Raw genomic sequence first — 18,351 nt, forward strand, 5'->3', positions numbered from 1 at the left:
ACCCAGAGGATGTCCTGCCGCAGTCAGAACCAGACTGGGATGGACCCTGCAAGGTCCGTTCCACATCTCGAACCAGAGACCAGTGCCGACCAAGTGTCTCTACAGCAAAGTGACTTCGATGCCCACTCTGCATGTCCCCAAGGAGGTGGTAAGCAACTACCTTAAGAACACCGAAAGAAGACTAGCCAGAGATCCTCACCCTCCCCGACCCTCCCTCACCATCACCTCCTCTGTCCTGACCCCTCCCTCGCCTAGCAGTAGCAAGAAATCCAAGAAGTCCAAGAAGCACAAAGAAAAGGACAGGGAGAAGGAGAGACGTAGGGAGCTGCGTGGTAGCAGCAGCCCAGCCAAGGTGGAGCAGGCGGAGGAGAGCCAGAGGCCCAGGAAGAGGCAGCGCACGCAGGCTGAAGAGAGACCCACCATCGCCATTACCAAGAGCCCCTGCTCAGATGAAGATGCTAAAGAGAGACCCGTCCCCTCCACGGACCTCTCCTCCACCACTGTGACGTCAAACTATCTCCTCATGGGGCGGCGGGACCCTACCCTCCCTCAGAGTGTTTATTGCCCAACGGAGATGCAGGGACGGAGGATGTGGCGACATAGTCAGGTACTGGCAGACCAGTTCTGGTCCCACTTCCTTCTATACTATCTACCCTCCCTGCAAGTGAGACAGAAGTGGAATAAGGATAGAGAGCGTCTGGTCACGGGAACAGTAGTGATGATAGTTGACCAGTCCCTGCCAAGAGCGATGTGGCCCGTGGGCCGCGTAGAGAAGATCATCCCAGGTGTAGATGGTAGAGTGAGGGCGGCGGAGGTTTCCGTTCGGGGGTAGACTTACACCAGGCCAGTGGCCCGACTGATCGAACAGCCTGCATTCCCTGACTCCCTTCCTGACGAAGGATAGTCATGACTTACCTGACGAGACTCTGTTAGCTAATCCATGACCGGATTAGGGGGAGGCTGTTACGAAGGTCCAGATGCACATCGATTAGTTAGTTTGATTAAGCTCATTTTTAGTAATTAATAATTAATAAGAAATTACCATGTCCCCGCCCAGCGAGGTTTCCCCCCCTTTTTTCTCTCTTTGATTTCGTTTACTGTTTTCTTGCCATTTGCCTAAAACACATGTTGTGTGTCCAAGTAATGATGCCGTAGTTCAGTTGGCGGTTTTTGATGTGTGTGTGTGTGTGTGTGTGTGCTCGTGCGAGTGTCGAGATACGTTGAGATGTGAGTGAACTGAGTAGAGAGCAACGAGTGGTGAGAGTAAGAAAGTTTAATGTTTGGAGACCAGAGCCGGGGTATTATTGAGTTGTGTAAAGTGTGAGTAATAGTGAAAATAGTAACCAACGTTATTATACGTGGTTATTATAAGACATAGTTTGGACTGTCAGTTGCCTTGCGTGCAGCGAAGAGACGGGGAGGCGTTAGCTAGCTACTAACGGAGCTTCAACAGTAGCTAGCCGTAGCTTCACCAATGTATCGCGGACCTTGGGACGCCGATTGCCAGGGACAGTGGGCGAGATACACCCGCCTCCACCGTCCTGCGTTCCGGGTAGCTGTGTGCGTGGCCCCCCCCTGCATCTCCCGTCGATCATCCCAGGACAGTTCCCCCATCAACATCGTGGTTATCCCCCATATCCCCTCCATCATTCCACATCACTGGACTCTCCCCTCATCGTGTCACCATCCAAGAGCTCCAACCTGGTACCATAGTTAGGATATCTGACATATTTATATATTTATTTGTATTTACATATTTATTTGTATTTATGCTTGTGTACTACGTATATCTAGGTTGTATTAAATGTACAGTTTGTTATTTCTTTATCCCTGTGTCCCTCCCCCAGTTATTTAGCCAAGTGTCCACCTATCTAAATTATATAATATTATACATAGAGGTATGCCAGTAGCTTTCCATCTCCCCTTCTAATTAGTTTATAGGTTTAGCAGTCATAATATTTAGTGTAGAGAGTCAAAATAATTATACAGTCCTTTCAACTTAATTTAATTTAGTTATTGTAGCTTGAGCCGTTACACCTACCTTTTTAGCTAATTAGACAAAAATATCTCTAAATATATATGAGTGAAACAATAGCAGTTGAACAATACCGGCATATGGCTTTGGTCTGATCCACCTGTTTTTGCCCATCGTCATTGTAGGTTACTGAGGAATGTTCCCAAACAGGAGATTTAAAGGATGCTGGAGGAACTTCAAGCTCTAGTTTAACTGTGTTGGCCATAACAACTGGTACAAAATGATATCGCTCTGTGTGCACATGTGTACTGTCTGAGGGTGCGTTCGTAAATACGCTCTGGAAATCTGATCAGCGCTCATGGAATGCCTCTAGTCCAATCAAATGACTTGCTCTATGACGGTGCACTACAACGCTGCATTCGTTCGGTTCACATGCGAACCGAACCGAACAACCTATACCGAAGATTTTCTGTACTAATACGCAAACCATTACACCCCTACATTGTACCATACATAAATCCCCATTGAAAAGCCACAATTCAATGATAAAGGTAGCCTAGCCCCTTGTGTCAGTGTGGGCATACCAGTATGAACAATGGGGTGAGATTGTTATTGTATTCATCCATATCTATAGTGTAGGTTCTAGAGCAGTGTGCGTTTGTGAGAGCAGCATTTCTCACAAAGAACATCAACACAATTTCATCTATGTGGTGTGAGTTGAACTCAGGCCAAGGCTGGTGCACTGCACAGTGACTGTGCACTTTCTGTCATCTACCAAGCCTCATACTCATCATGGCAGGTCTGGGAGACTTTTCTTGTTTTTGCTTGAGACTATGACTGCTAAAGTGATTGTACACCTGGTCGCTAGCTCAATTAGGTTTCTAAAGTATTCCTTCTGAAGGTCAACCTCACATTTACATAACAAGTATATTTTCCAACTACTCTGGTCCAGAAAATTGCATTTATTTTTGAAGCAACAGGCCTACACACAAAGGTAATGGCTACACTTTAGATCGTTTGGTCTCACTAAGTGGGAATACAGGTCTCACTAAGTGGGAATAATCTACTCCATACAACAAGAAATAGTGATTGAGCACTAGACAATTTTTAGATCACATTTAGTCACATTTTAATACCACTAGGATTCTTTCTGTCACAACCTTGAAATTGGTATTGTGTTAAAAGCTCATAAGCAACATAAGAGTACTGAGCTGTTAGCTGTATCCAACCATTATGATCTCCCACTCCCACTGTTTTAAAAGTGAACATACCAGAGGCACCCATAGGGGAGGTGGCAGGGGTGACACTGTGGACATTGAGCCCCAGGGAGTGGGAGGCTGCTGGTGGCAGGTGCTGGGGTGCAACCCCTGAGGGCCCGGAGAGCGGCCCAGGAGGGGTCTCTCTCTGTGGTGACGTCAAGGGGGTGCTGAGCGGGGTGCTGGGTTGGGATGTCTGCCCTCCTGCCAGTCTGGCCAGTCGCCTTCTGCGTATCTGTGATGAACATCAACAAGCATGCAGCTTAATAACGGTGCAGCCCATGTACAACATGTAAAACAGTTGTGGGGAAATGGAATGCTCCTGATTAGCCGCTTTTCATTTCTTCATCCAAATGTTGTCATAGAGGTAGTGGGTGAAGTCTTAGACATAATACTGAATATTTCAGATGCTGGCTCCAGCTTTCAAATGTTAATCCCCACTCTGATTTACACCTGGCATACACAATATTTATTTGAGTAAATTCCCATAGTAGGCTAATGAAATTAAATGAATAAACGACCAATTGTCAAGTATAACTTGGAATGGATTGGAATTGAACCCTGCCATACCCAAATAGTGTGTGTTGCATAGCATAGCATTTTATTATTTTTTGGGGACAAATTATTCATCTATCTACCATGCCAGGGGTGAAGATACGTTTGCACGGATAACAGTTGTCAGGATGGAAGTGTACTCGAGTCATAGCTAGCTGGGTCTCAGCATGGGGGGGATGTCACGACCAGCCACAACAATAGCTAGCCAGCTAGCAAGTGACCAGACGAGTACAGTCAACTCTTAACATTATTATGACACTGACTTTACCAATTAAACACCATGAGTATACAATTGCCGGGATATTGTCATTGACGATGACATTTACAGTGCATATGTTGATGGCCTCTATACAAAAGACTGTCAGTAACATGGCTACAAGGCTAGCTTTGACTAGCTTGAATGGTTTGGCTGCACAATGGTGGCCTGCTGTGTTGTGCTGAGTCGTCTAGCAAACAGGCTAGTAACATAGCTAGCTAGATGATTTGGACTATTAGTAAAGCACCACTATAACATGATCACTCGAAAGACATAACTACATGTCTATAATTATTATTATTCTTTTCGAAACGTACAGTGTCACTAAGAACTGTCTGTGTGTGTGTGTCTCTAATGGATTGTGTATCCCAGCTAGCTGCGTACTAGATGGTCTGACTCTGCTAACTAACTGTTAGCTGTGCTAGCTAGTCATGCAACCTCAGATTACCACGACAAAGATGGATTTTACACTCAAACACACGACCCAAGCGCCATCACCTTAGTTGACAAATATCAACAACTGATCACAGCTTTTAACTTCACCAGCTGCGGTGTTCTTACCTCGTCGGCACTCAACTCTTCCATCTTTTTTCCTTTCTTTTCTTGCTAGCTAAAGAATTGTGCCAGCCAGCCAGCTAGCTAGCAATCTCTTTAATATAACCAAATGTGCATAGTCTAACAAGTGAAACAAATAATGTGTATGTTTTGATTGTCTTAAAGTTAAAATCTAAAACACAAAACAAAGAGGAGGTGTAGGTTTGCTCCCAGGTGTGTGTAAATCTATTTGAATTCTACGAAGAATGAAACAAAACACAAAAGTAGTATTCATCAAAACACGAAGGAGGCCATTTTGGATGGTGTGTCACGTGACTGAGGAATTGACACATGGAGGGGGGGGGGGGCATGTGTCAAACTGCCTATGGTCCAAATATTGTTAATACTGAATTATGTCTTGTGTGAAACATCAATGACCAAAAACAACACTGATAAAAATCGATCGACAGTCACACATTGAATTATGATAGATACATATTTTGCCAATAATATTGTTCATCACCTGTTTTGGGATTAACAGTGCATGCCATTCAGCAAGTCTGAAAGCCTGGAGAGACAGTTATGGGTTTCCAAACATAGGAGGAACATTGGTCATGGGGTCATCATGACAGAACAGCAAGGACAAAATGTGGATGTTCCAAAACTAGAATGTGCCCATCACCTGAACAAGCTCATAGATCTAGAGTATGTTGCTTTTTTGTGGTCCCTCTTTGTTATTTATAATGCCATGTCAGCTATCAGTGGCCTAGCTTTCTTGTGAGGGGTCACAAACAATCTCACAACATTTAAACCAAGCACAACTAATTACATGAGGTCATACCGAAAAACACATTACGGAGAGGTATTGGCACAACAATTCTAATGTATGAATGCAAATAGAAGAGATACAAAATAAAAAGAGGTGATCACATTACACTTTCCATAGCTTTTACTTTACATAATATGGATGAAAATATTCCAAATACAGCCTAACCTTACAGCTAATATCCACAAGTTGGACATGCAAATGTCATCGAAAAACATGAAACATTTGATTGATTGATTGAAAACTTTATTAGAAGATTTGCAGAAGTAGGTACATGAAAGTACATATTACATACAAGGTCAACTAACAGGATAAAAACCCAAGAAAGCCACTGGCTTATTTCAATTGGGGTCCTTGATTCTCAATTCATCGTTACATGTAAGACAGACAAAAAAAAACTAGTACTATCTACAAGATAATACAGACAAATAACTAGTACTATCTACAAGATAAACATACATCCATCATGGGAAGAACAATACAACAAAACATTAGGTATGTACAGCGGGTAGGACAGGTGGGGACATACACCACAGGTGGGGGCGGGGGACAAAACACAGTATGTACAGTGGGTAGTTCGGGTCTTTTAATCTGATTTTTGATTTAGAGGGTCCAGTTACGGATTGCAGCCTCCTGTAAATGTTTTTTGAGAGTGGTTTTGAAGGTGGGCAGTGTTTTGCACTCCTTTAAGATTATAGGAAGGGCGTTCCACATTTTTACTGCATAGTTTGCAAACGAGTTTAACCCCTTGTTTGTGGTGCAACGCGGTTGAACGTGGTTCGTGGAGCTTCCTCTGGTATTGTATGTGTGGACGTTGTTCACTTTTTGGAAGTATGTTGACAGGTACTTGGGTGTCTTTGTGGTGTAGCGTATCTTGAAGACCAGGCCCAGTGCAAGCTGCTGCACTCTGTCAACTACTCGTAGCCAATCAAGGCTCAAAAAATGAGCAGCGGTTAGATGTGTCCTAGGGTTGAGGCCTAGCAAAAGCCTAACCAGTTTATTTTGGGCTGTCTGGAGTCTTGTTTTTTGGGCCTTTGTGGTTCTATAGTACCATGATGTTACGGCATAGTCGAAGTGACATTGAATGAGAGCTCCTGATAGGGTCCTCAGTGTGTTTTTACTGACAAGTGAGGATATCCTGTACAAGAATCTAGTTCTATGGTTCACTTTTTTGATTACTTTTGCTGCCATTTTATCTCCGGAAAGATTTGCCTCTAAGATGGAGCCCAGGTATGTAATATCCTCTTTTCTTGTGATATTAATGTTACCCACTTTTATTTTGAAATTTACAGCCTTTCTGAGTTTAGATGGGGATCCGTATAGGATGGTTTCAGTTTTACCTAGGTGTATTGATAGTTTATTGTCAGCTAGCCAGATGCAGATTCTACTCAGTTCAGTGCTTAGCGCTTTTTCCACCTGCAATATGTCCCTGTCAGAGACCAGCAGAGCCGAGTCATCCGCGAACAGGAACAAATTGCAATCACATGCTGATGACATGTCATTCACATATATTAGGAACAGTAAAGGTCCCAATATGCTTCCTTATGGAACGCCGCAGGTCACTGGGAGGGGGGGGGACAGTGTTCCGTTCACACTAACCACCTGTTCCCTCCCCTCTAAGTAGGATTGCATCCAGCTCACCGATGTTCTATCGAACCCAATTGCTTTCAGTTTATCTAACAATATGTGGTGATCTACTGTGTCGAAGGCCTTCTGGAGGTCCAGCATGACCATGCCGCAGTACTTGCCCGAGTCCACCTCATGGTTGATGTGGTCGTTCAAATAGAGAAGGCATGTGTCAGTGGAATGGGATGTTCTGAATCCTGATTGAAATTCATACATCAGATTTTTTTCGGTAAGGTACCTATCAACCTGTTCATAAACTATTTTTTCCATAAGTTTCGAGATGGAATTAAGAATAGAAACAGGTCGGTAGTTGCCTGGGTCTAATTTGCTTCCTTTTTTATACAGTGGGGTTACCCTTGCTATTTTAAAGTCAAGGGGGACGTGTCCCTGTTTGATGGAGAGGTTTATTATGTGGGTGATGATTGGGGTAATGGAGGCAGCTGAGTCTTTTAGAAATCTGGCTGGAAAATTGTCATGGCCCGTGGCCTTTTCTGAGTGTAGAGCGCCCAGTTTTTTAAACACCTCATCGTTTGACACCATGGAGAGTTTAAAATCATCTTTGCGTACACCCAGTTTATTGTAGAACGCACGGATGTGCTCTACACCATAACGCCCTGAGTGGGGTGGTAGATTGTTAACTAATTTAGTGGCTATGGTTGTAAAGAAAGTGTTTAAGCACTTAGCCACATTGTTAGCCATACATAGAATAGCCATTGATGCAGAAAAGCAAACAACCAAGGGACTCCTGCATACTTACTTATCAATATGTTTGCGTGATATAATTAGGGTGAAATATATACAAAATTAATGTGTAGTTGTTCTCTCTCAATACCTGAATTGAATTGAATGTAATTCCACATTGCACTGATTTAGGAAACATCAGTTTCCTGTTACTTCAGCTAGACTGCTACAATATTAAGACACAGCAATTGCAAAAGCATATTGTTTTCTGCTCTGTCTTATGCAATTAGTCAATGTTCTGAATGTTGAAAGGGGATGATTGGGTGGCCATGATACTGTAGGATGAGGGCCAGATTGGGAATTTAGCCAGGACACTGGAGTTAAGACGCCTACTCTTGTGATAAATGCCAGGGGTTGTCTTTAACAACTCACCAGTCGGGACCTCGGTTTAACATCTCATCCAAAGGATAGACCCATAGAACTGCTGTGCACATTTTGACAACAATAATCCAATAGAGCCCCCTACTGCTCAAACAGTATACAACATTCCTAAGAGGTCTCAAAGTTGATCACTCAGACTATATCAAATGAACAGTCAAGTCTTATTGCCCAGACAATCAATGTCAAAGAACTTAAAGCCCTTGAACCTGTCTTCCTTTCCCTATACTTAGGGGGTCAGAGTGGAAATGAACACATTGTTTTTAATTTATAAAACAACTTCTCTCTTCAAGAGATCACACATTCCATCACACGTTCTTTTTCGAAAACTTGCTTGCAGACCTGGTCTTCACAGTGTAACTCTTGTGAATGGAGAATAGGAAATAAAGCAGATAATTGAAAGTGATTCTTGTTTACACTGTAAATAATCTATAATGGGAAAGTGTACAGTATAATGTACAAGCCTAGAATATACCTTGACTAAGTTAACATTCAAAACAGTTCTTGTCCTTTAAAGGCTATACAGATGCAGTTTAGATGCAGTTTATCCTCCTCTATCCAGTGTGCTCAACCAGTTCTTCTCCCCAATCTGTTCGCACACCATCTTACTCCCCTCCCACATCACCAGTGACTGCAGGACAAACACACAAAGCATAACATTTAAACACAATCACCATAAATGTTATGAAACTCAAAAATCTTTGGATGATTTATCTAACTCCTGAGGAAATGGGGGACATGTGTGGTAGAATGGCCCCTACCTTGCAGTGCCCGTTGTCCAGTCGGTTTATTTCCAGAAGGTGCTGAGGGTTTTGATGGTGTACAAGAATTCCCTCCTGCTCGATCACCTTTCTCTGTTTTAGGATAAAATACCATTCTGCTTCTGAAAATTAGATGCTTAATGTAGTTCCCATAGTTTTTTGGGGAAGTTATCTTATTGGTCTCTTTTAGCAGCATATAAGAGGAGAGAGGCTCTGTGGCCTCTTGCCAAAAATAAAGTATGCAGGAGGGAATATCGGGACTCCAATAGTACTCTTAAACCAGCTCCGAATTTGTAAGTATCTCCAGAACTGCTGGCTTGGTTACCCATACGCCTATTAAAGCTTGTTAAGTGTTATGTTATGTTACCATCTTTATAGAGGTCCCCCAACACCATAATACCACTCTGGGAGATCTACCTATGTGTAATTTGAGATTCCACCAGATACATTAACTCAAATTAAAAATGTCTAGATCCACTTAACATCGACAAAATGTGATGGGAGAGGAGCAGAGATCCTCTCTACAATACCAAGGGGGAGCCCACTCTGGGGGGAAAGACCATTGAGGAAAGTGCCTCAGACAGAATGCATAGAGGGAGCAGCAGGTTAGGTATCCCTAATTCACCCATCTCTGAAGCCAGTGCTTATGCACTTTGGGGCGTTTAATAGTTTAATTGGGCATTGCAAAGTTGTTGTTTTTTTACTGGGTTTGTGGGCCGTGTCAAAGTATTGTCAACATAAAGCATCAGCATATAATGGGTTGTTGGGTCAATTTGAATTCTAGGGAAATTAAGGTCTAGTCTGATTGAGTCTGTCAAAGATTCCAGGGCAAGAACGAAAATAGTCTGTGTCTGTGTAGTACCTCTGCTCAAATGGAAATATGGAGAAATCAATCCATTTGTGACCAATTTTTTAAATTTGTATTTTCAATATTTTATTGTTCTCAAAAACACGATGGATGCTCAGTGAACCCTAGATCTGTAAACTGATAACATTTGCCATTGTCTGACAAAGGCGTAAAATACATATATCAAAAACACACACATGGATAGTGTAAGACAGTCAGGCATGCAAATTGTTACAGTACATTTCTTAATTAAACATCTGCCCAGAATTAAATAAAATCAAACAAGTGCTTGTGATATCCTACTAGACATGCTGTCTTCTTTACAGCAAATATCTATGTTCACTAAGAGGCACTGCAGAGAAGTCACCCATTTTCTGGAGAAACAGCATAAAAAGGCCATTCTACCAGTGAGGCAATGGTGAATGCACTGTTCACAGTCTAAATTGTTGCAAAAAGCTAGAAAAATCTGTGCAGCCACAAACCACATCCCCAACCCAGAACAGAAAAGTGCTCCCTACAGTAGCTCCTACTGACATGGTGCAGTCTAAAGGTATTTCAGCCGGGCAACACGACTGGCTGATGGCTGGGCCACTTCAACTAGAGGAGGTGCCTGTGTATCTCTGAAGCGGGGCGAGGATGACGTCAGCATTCTTCTTCTCGCTCTCCGTGCTGAACAGACTGTGCTCCTGGATGTAGCCAACCACAGGGTCCGGCAGGATGTATTTGACGCTCTGGCCGCGCCGTAGGGCCCGCCGCACATGTGTGGCTGAGATGTCGTTGGTCACCCACTCAGGGACTATGTGGATGTTCTTGCGGTACTTCCACAGAGTGTCTGATTGGTGGATGAACTTGTGGACGTCGTTGCCGCTGCGAGTGATGCAAACCACGCCATAGCGCCCCACAATCTCTGTGATATCCTCCTGCTTCCACAGGTTTGGGACTGCGAAGGACTCCAGGACGTCAGCACCACACAGCAGCTTCAGTTGAGGGCTATCTAAGGGGAAATGGAAAGAATGATAATGTGAAGATTCACCATTGCTCAAATTAGTTAATTGAATTTCAGTTAATTTCCGGTATTATACAGTAAGTGGCCTTGGGATTCACTGACACGTATCAGGTTAAGTTTCAACTTCCTTTTGAGTAAAACCAGGAAGTAGTAAGTTGAAGATGAGTTCAGGAATGGAAAAATAAATAATGGGCCATATCTAAAATCAAGGAATTAGACTAAAACTGATTCTGTTGAGTTCAAATGGAAATGTACTAAACCCAAGGTGCAGATAAACTCAGGGCAGATTTCCCACTGTCTTACCTTTCCTGTGTTATTCTACACCTCCACACCCTACTACTACATGTGTCTGACTGTGTCCCAGTAGTACCGGTATTCAACATCTGACATTTATCAAATTCATCAATCTGAGGGGTATTCATCAAGCAATATGGTGGGAAACAATCAGGTTATTTCATCTGCCATAGTGGTCATGAGGGGATATGGTCAGGAGTGATCAGGAGTGGCCTCTCGAGGGCAACGTTGGGTCCTTACATCACCACATATATCAATTGTTTGTGACTTATACCTCTCCTTGTGGGATATGATGATAAACCCTCAGAAGCATGGACCTCAATCCTCCTCTTCTTGGCATACTTCACGGTATCCACCTCGTCGTTGCTCTGTTCTGCTGTCATCAGTTCTCCATAATGATGCCTAAGTGCACAAAGACAAGACAATTCAATTGACACAAGAGGGAGACAAGGCCAGAACGAACTAAACACGGAACACAGGAGAGTTGTTTTGGTTGTTAAGTAGGGTTGGGTACCGAAAACCGGTACCGGTATGGTAACAGTTTTGTAATTGGTCTGAATTTAGCGGGAAATTTGGATTTAACAACGACACAATATTGGCAGGGGAAAAGAATTGGAGTCGAATTTTTATAGACAACGGATTTACATGCTGGAAAAACATGCAGCTAAAATTCAGGGAACATTTGGACAATACGAGACACAAGGGAGCTGTGGTCGCATGCTCTTATTACAGGGCAATATGTGCGGTGCAAAAATAATCTAAAATCATCACGAACAGAACGGCGGAGGTACGGGTAAACAGGGCTCATGTTGATGTCATCAAAGGTAAACGTTGTTTTTCTCAGCTGATAATATGCATTACCTTGCTGTTGGTTGTTTACCTAATGCTCCATCTGACTGTCACACTGTGATTTGACTGACGCTGTTGTGTAAACAGTTAATGAGTAACGTTAGCCCGTTTTGTGCATGTACTCTCATGTAGGCCTACTTCGTATTGATGAGCTGATAATCTTTCAGTGTGTGTGTGTGTGTGTGTGTGTGTGTATGTATGTGACTGTCAGTCACAAGTTTATATTCTACGAATGTTGTTCAGTGCTGTATGCGCGTTCCCGGTTCTGTGTGTACTCTTGTGCTGCGTCTGCAGGTCTTCAGCCAAGGAGACGACATCTGCCTCAAGGGCAACATCATCAGAGACCTCTGAGTCACTATGGACACCAACTATAGTCTCAATCACTATGGACACCAACTATAGTCTCCATCACTATGGACACCAACTATAGTCTCCATCACTATGGCGACCAGCATTCACCTTCCCCATGCAGACCAGCATTCACCTTCCCCATGCAGACCAGCTACAGCCACTGTCACCATGTAAACTGTCAGCCTTTGTCAGTATGGAGCTTCAGCCTCCATCATGGAGACGATTAACACATCCCTTGTGGAGCAGCACTGACAGACTTTACCAAGCATCCGTTTACTGTAGTTATATCACTATTACACAGTTTACTGTAGTTATACCAGTATTACACAGCAGTGAGATGTAGTTATATCAGTATTACACAGCAGTGAGATGTAGTTATATCAGTATTACACAGCAGTGAGATGGGACAGTTATGGTATGTTGGGCCCCAAAACAACGCTAACTTTGATATACTTGGGTATCCATAAACCATAATGAGGTTTACTGAAAAGAAAAAGTAAAACAGCTGGAAGCAATATCTGACTGTTTGTCAGTCTTACATCTGAAGCTCTCTGTCTACACAGTTATTTAAACATTTGACAAAGTGCTGAATTCAACTTAAGTTGAACAGTTGTTTAGAGAATGAACAAAGACATATCTATTAGTTCAATAAATAGTTACATTGTTTCAAATGTTTCAACTTCTTTCAAAGTGTTCTATGAAATGATTTTTCAGAAGGCTCTGTCAACATGGATGGACCAGGACTGTAGCTCCCATTGAGACACACAGAGGACATGACCTTGGTGGTTTTGAGCCATAATTCAACCAGTCCGATTGCTGTGAAATGACTTGTGATTAATATAATAATAATAATAATAATAATAATAATAACTTTTTATTTGCATAGTGCTTTTCCTGCAAATGTTGCAGCTATGTGTAATATGGTCAACTCTCTCTCTCTGGGAAAGACATGCTTAAGGGCCTCTAAATGGACCCTGGCTATGGTCTGTGATGTAACAATGACTGAAGTTAGAATTCTTCTAAAACATTACACACATCACATCCAGTCATTTAGAATCTCAGTGTGATGACATAACAATGTAGAACATGCAGCTGGGCTTATAGAATCCATCTGCAGTACACATGCTGTTCATTTACCTGCAAGTCCTCTGTGAAGAGCTAGATAGATAGACAGTTATTTGTTTCACAAACTTTTCCAAACTTTTTCCAATCTTACAGTCAGCAGACATGAATCCTAGTGCGTCTATTCAATCGATGGCCTCCTTGTATGTAGGAGATCTCCACAGGGACTCCACAGGAGCAGACAGGTTGTCTCTCTCTCTGTTCTCCTCAGACTCTCTCTGTTCTCCTCAGACTCTCTGTTCTCCTCAGACTCTCTCTGTTCTCCTCAGACTCTCTGTTCTCCTCAGACTCTCTGTTCTCCTCAGACTCTCTGTTCTCCTCAGACTCTCTGTTCTCCTCAGACTCTCTGTTCTCCTCAGACTCTCTGTTCTCCTCAGACTCTCTGTTCTCCTCAGACTCTCTGTTCTCCTCAGACTCTCTGTTCTCCTCAGATTCTCTGTTCTCCTCAGACTCTCTGTTCTCCTCAGATTCTCTGTTCTCCTCAGACTCTCTGTTCTCCTCAGACTCTCTGATCTCCTCAGACTCTCTGATCTCCTCAGACTCTCTGTTCTCCTCAGATTCTCTGTTCTCCTCAGACTCTCTGTTCTCCTCAGATTCTCTGTTCTCCTCAGACTCTCTGTTCTCCTCAGATTCTCTGTTCTCCTCAGACTCTCTGTTCTCCTCAGACTCTCTGTTCTCCTCAGACTCTCTGTTCTCCTCAGACTCTCTGTTCTCCTCAGACTCTCTGTTCTCCTCAGACTCTCTGTTCTCCTCAGACTCTCTCTGTTCTCCTCAGACTCTCTCTGTTCTCCTCAGACTCTCTCTGTTCTCCTCAGACTCTCTGTTCTCCTCAGACTCTCTCTGTTCTCCTCAGACTCTCTCTGTTCTCCTCAGACTCTCTCTGTTCTCCTCAGACTCTCTCTGTTCTCCTCAGACTCTCTCTGTTCTCCTCAGATTCTCTCTGTTCTCCTCAGACTCTCTGTTCTCCTCAGATTCTCTCTGTTCTCCTCAGACTCTCTGTTCTCCTTAGACTCTCTGTTCTCCTCAGATTCTCTGTTCTCCTCAGACTCTCTGTTCTCCTCAGACTCTCTCAGACTCTCTGTTCTCCTCAGACTCTCTGTTCTCCTCAGACTCTCTCAGACTCTCTGTTCTCCTCAGACTCTCTGTTCTCCTCAGACTCTCTCAGACTCTCTCTGTTCTCCTCAGACTCTCTCAGACTCTCTCTGTTCTCCTCAGACTCTCTCAGACTCTCTCTGTTCTCCTCAGACTCTCTCTGTTCTCCTCAGACTCTCTCTGTTCTCCTCAGACGTCTATTAACATAGAGGAGAGTGGGGGGGGGGTGTATTAACATAGAGGAGAGTGGGGGGGGGGGTGTATTAACATAGAGGAGAGTGGGGGGGGGGGGGGGGGGTGTACTCCCGGAATGCTGCATGAGAAATTCAGCCCTTCTGGTCCAATCATCTCTATAAGAGTGTGCAGGGATTTGATAACACGCCGATCTCTTGGGTATGCCTTTGTCAACTTTCACCAGCAAGCTGACGCAGAGCGTGCCCTGGACACCATGAACTTTGATGACGTCAATGGAAGACATCATGTGGTCTCAGCGTGACCCTTCTCTGAGGAAAAGTGGGGTCGGCAACATCTTCATCAAGAATTTAGTGGAGACTTTTGACAGCAAGCACCTCTACGACATGTTCTCTGAGTTTGGGGACATCCTTTCAGGCAAGGTAGCATCTGATGAGAATGGCTCTAAAGGCTTTGGCTTTGTGCAGTATAATACCCAGGAGGCCGCTGAGAGAGCTATTAAGAGACTCAATGGCATGTTATTGAGTGGCAGAAAAGTGTTTATTGGACACTTCAAATCTTGCGATGAACGAGAGGCTGAACTTGGATCCAGGGCTCGAGAGTTCACTAATATTTACATCAAAAACTTTGGAGAGGATATGGATGACCAACGCCTTAAGGAGAGGTTTGAAAGATTTGGACCAGCCCTGAGCGTCCGTGTCATGACTGATGGCGCTGGTAAATCCATGGGTTTTGGATTTGTCAACTTCGAAAGGCATGAGGATGCCAAGAGAGCCATTGATGAGATGAATGGCCAGGAGATAAATGGGAGATGGATCTACGTGGGCCGGGCCCTGAAGAGAGAAGAGCGCCAGACTGTGCTGAAGCGCCAGTTTGAGCAGATAAAGCAGGGCTGCAGATACCAGGTGTGTGTTTATGAAAGAAATATACATATACTGTATAAGTAAAATAAGGGGATAGTCATGGTAAACATTGTTGATGTATTTGAGGGATGAAAAACATCTCACTAAACAGGGTTTCTCTCTACCAGGGTGTCAACCTGTATGTGAAGAACTTGCATGACCGCTTGGATGATGAGCAGCTGCACAAAGAGTTCTCCCACTTTGGAACGATCACCAGTGCAAAGGTGATGATGGAGGGTGGACGCAGCAAGGGATTTGGCTTTGTGTGCTTCTCCTCCCCTGAGGCGGCCACCAAGGCTGTGACTGAGATGAACGGCCGCATCGTGGCCACCATGCCCCTGTATGTGGTCCTGGCCCAGAGCAAGGAGGAGCGGAGCGCAAGGCTCACACAACCAACCAGCACATGTAGAGGATGGCCAAATAATAAATTATTTCATTACAAAATAAAATTGATTGACTCAGCTATGTCTAGAAAGGGGTAAGCTGGACCTCGATGATACAAGTTAAAGCCCTGGTTGGACCAGATAGACCAGGCCAAGACAAGGCCTCCTTGACCAGCAATGCACCTCCCAGCTCAGCATCGCTGTCTTTCTCTCTCCACAAGTGGAAGTTAATTTGAAGGACGGGAAAACAACAACTTGGACTAAAATACTCCTCGTTTTCCCATTAATCATAGTCATACTAGGATGTCATATGATTAATTCAATGAAAAACAATGACTGGATTTGTTTGTTGAAAATAACATTCTTCAGGCACAGGAAAGTACATTTAATTCGGTTTCACACTGAAAAAACAAAAATGTTGTTAGACTAATAATAAACAAAACCCAAACATGTGTCAGTCTCTAAAGCTACATTCTCCACAGCACACCCACAAGGTGTGGGTCACCACATTGTACTTACAAGAGGAGGAACTGCACTCACCGCACCACTTTGGCAGTCTCCACCCACTCAGGCTGCTGGCTCTCCCAGTCTCCTACCCTGATCCATTCAGAGCTGTCTGTGGCAAGTCTGGCCATCTCCACGCGGTGACAGGCCTCAATCAGACCCTTCTTCTTGTAGCCATCGCCCACCGGGGAGATGATGCCCTTCACTACTCTGTACTGGCCTGGGAAATGGATGAAGACAAGTTAAAACATTTGATTAAAATGAAAATGTGGATACTGTCATTTTCAAATCCATCACTGTTTCAGACTTGATTATGGAATGGGTGATCATTGAGTGTTCACCATCTTTATTTCTTTGGGGGGAAACAAGTGGTCAACTGACAGGGAAATAAGCATGGCTCTACAATGATACTAAATTGTGCAGTCATTTTGACAACTTTCTGAAACCTCATTAAACCAAAAATTGCAAGATTAACAGATTTCATACCTGTGTCCTCCAGGTAATCCCGTGCTAGTTCAAACATGCGCAGGTGCATATTAGTTATGGGGTTGAAAGACCCACAAGCCAGCAGCACCACTTTGGTAAAATCTTTAGGTTCCATCGATCACATTGGAGCTAATACTATCCTCCAAGAATGATATCCGCACTAAAAGAGAGGAAAATACATGTAACCTTTTTTGATAAATGTGTTCTAGAGAAACGTGTCAGAATTAAAAGGAGTGTCCTGGAGCAGAGGAGATCATATGAAAACGTATATGAAATAAATATATGGCTTTGTGTATCACAAGAGTAAACTAATTGATTTGTGAGGCTTCTTAACAGCAGGGACGAATCGGGTAATTAGAATGTGTATTATTTTGAGTCAGAGCAGTTCCAGGGTATATACAGGAATCTTGAGGTTAATTTCAATACCTTTCTAAGACTTTTTAAAGACCTTGTCAATATTTTTCCAGACTTCACCGCCACTTGGAGCTGTAACCGTTTACATCAGTAACACCTTTAACTTAACAGTTTTAGTTTGCAATAGACTAGACCACTATCATACAACACAATTTCCGGTTCATCTTTGTTTTTTAATCAAACTAATAAATTCACAAACTTTTACTAAAAGTGTTTAGGACTCGAACTCTTTGGACAGAGTCTAATTCAGAAAAAGACCTACACAATTCAAGACCTCATAAAATCGTGATAAGACTTTTTAATACTTAAGGGTCTTGATTTCCCCAAAATTTATGTATCAACTTTTAATACTTTTCAAGACACCGCGGATACCCTGAGTTCATAAACATCAGTCCATCATATTATAGGCTGCAGATAACTCTATTATGGGTCACATTGGTAACATTATCATGCTCCAATTGTTAAACAAATAGGCTAGGCCTCATGACATTATGCACAGTCTATACTGTATATTGGTGGTAGACGTAGCCTACGACAAGAGATCCATTTGGCTATATAGTCATATACAGTCATAGTTGATTTATGACTACTCAACTGATGTGTCAAACTGAAGTGCAATTGATTACACAACTGGATTAAAACACAGCAGCCTTTTGGCGATATTAATTAATAGTTAGGCTGAAGGGCTGCTCGATTACAACTACGGTCATACCGGAATATTAGCCTTCAATCATCACTAACTAGCGATAGGAATAGACAAAGCTAGAGTGATTTAAAAAAAAAAAGAATACAATCGAAATCTGAGAAAAATGCCTTTTAGCAGATATGTTCAAATAGTGACTTGAGTAATTGTCCACACTTACTGCACAACCAGTGTTGTTTGGATTCCGTTCTTCTGTTTATATAGAATGTTCTTCCGAATGTTGTTTCGCTAATCCGCGTCTGATTGGCTGGATTAGAATAGAGACATTTGATTGGAGAAGAACAACCGGAAAGAAGCC

At 43.1% G+C, this 18,351-nt stretch overlaps 2 protein-coding genes and 1 pseudogene across 4 annotated transcripts in view; 1 reads left to right on the forward strand and 2 right to left on the reverse strand.

The window, feature by feature from the left end:
- Positions 1-4,819, reverse strand: part of ube4b (ubiquitination factor E4B, UFD2 homolog) — a 50,180-nt gene extending 45,361 nt beyond the window's left edge. The window contains exons 1-2 of the mRNA XM_080535041.1: positions 4,604-4,819; positions 3,247-3,466 (exon numbers count right to left, since the gene is read on the reverse strand). Coding sequence (XP_080391167.1) covers positions 3,247-3,466; positions 4,604-4,627 — 244 coding nt within the window. The 5' untranslated portion in view covers positions 4,628-4,819. The remainder of the gene's footprint in view (positions 1-3,246; positions 3,467-4,603) is intronic.
- Positions 4,820-9,868: 5,049 nt separating this feature from the next.
- On the reverse strand, positions 9,869-18,276 carry LOC308160004 (nicotinamide/nicotinic acid mononucleotide adenylyltransferase 1-like). Of its 2 annotated transcripts, none has more exons than XM_080533848.1 (5): positions 18,214-18,276; positions 16,937-17,096; positions 16,487-16,670; positions 11,330-11,457; positions 9,869-10,749 (listed from the first exon to the last, which is right to left on the reverse strand). In XM_080533848.1, exons 2-5 carry the CDS (start codon positions 17,049-17,051, stop codon positions 10,349-10,351), a joined length of 828 nt encoding a protein of 275 aa, XP_080389974.1. In that variant the 5' UTR covers positions 17,052-17,096; positions 18,214-18,276; the 3' UTR covers positions 9,869-10,348. The 2 variants fall into 2 exon arrangements, with proteins under 2 accessions (XP_080389974.1, XP_080389975.1); XM_080533849.1 differs by lacking the exon at positions 18,214-18,276 and adding an exon at positions 17,363-17,386.
- On the forward strand, positions 14,780-16,182 carry LOC308159629 (polyadenylate-binding protein 1-like; annotated as a pseudogene). The gene is made up of 3 exons: positions 14,780-15,566; positions 15,692-15,968; positions 16,088-16,182. The product of its transcript is annotated as a polyadenylate-binding protein 1-like (transcript).
- Positions 18,277-18,351: the final 75 nt, after the last annotated feature.

The sequence above is a fragment of the Nansenia antarctica genome (assembly GCF_963989245.1).
Source record: "Nansenia antarctica genome assembly, chromosome: 6".
NCBI lineage: Eukaryota > Metazoa > Chordata > Actinopteri > Argentiniformes > Microstomatidae > Nansenia > Nansenia antarctica.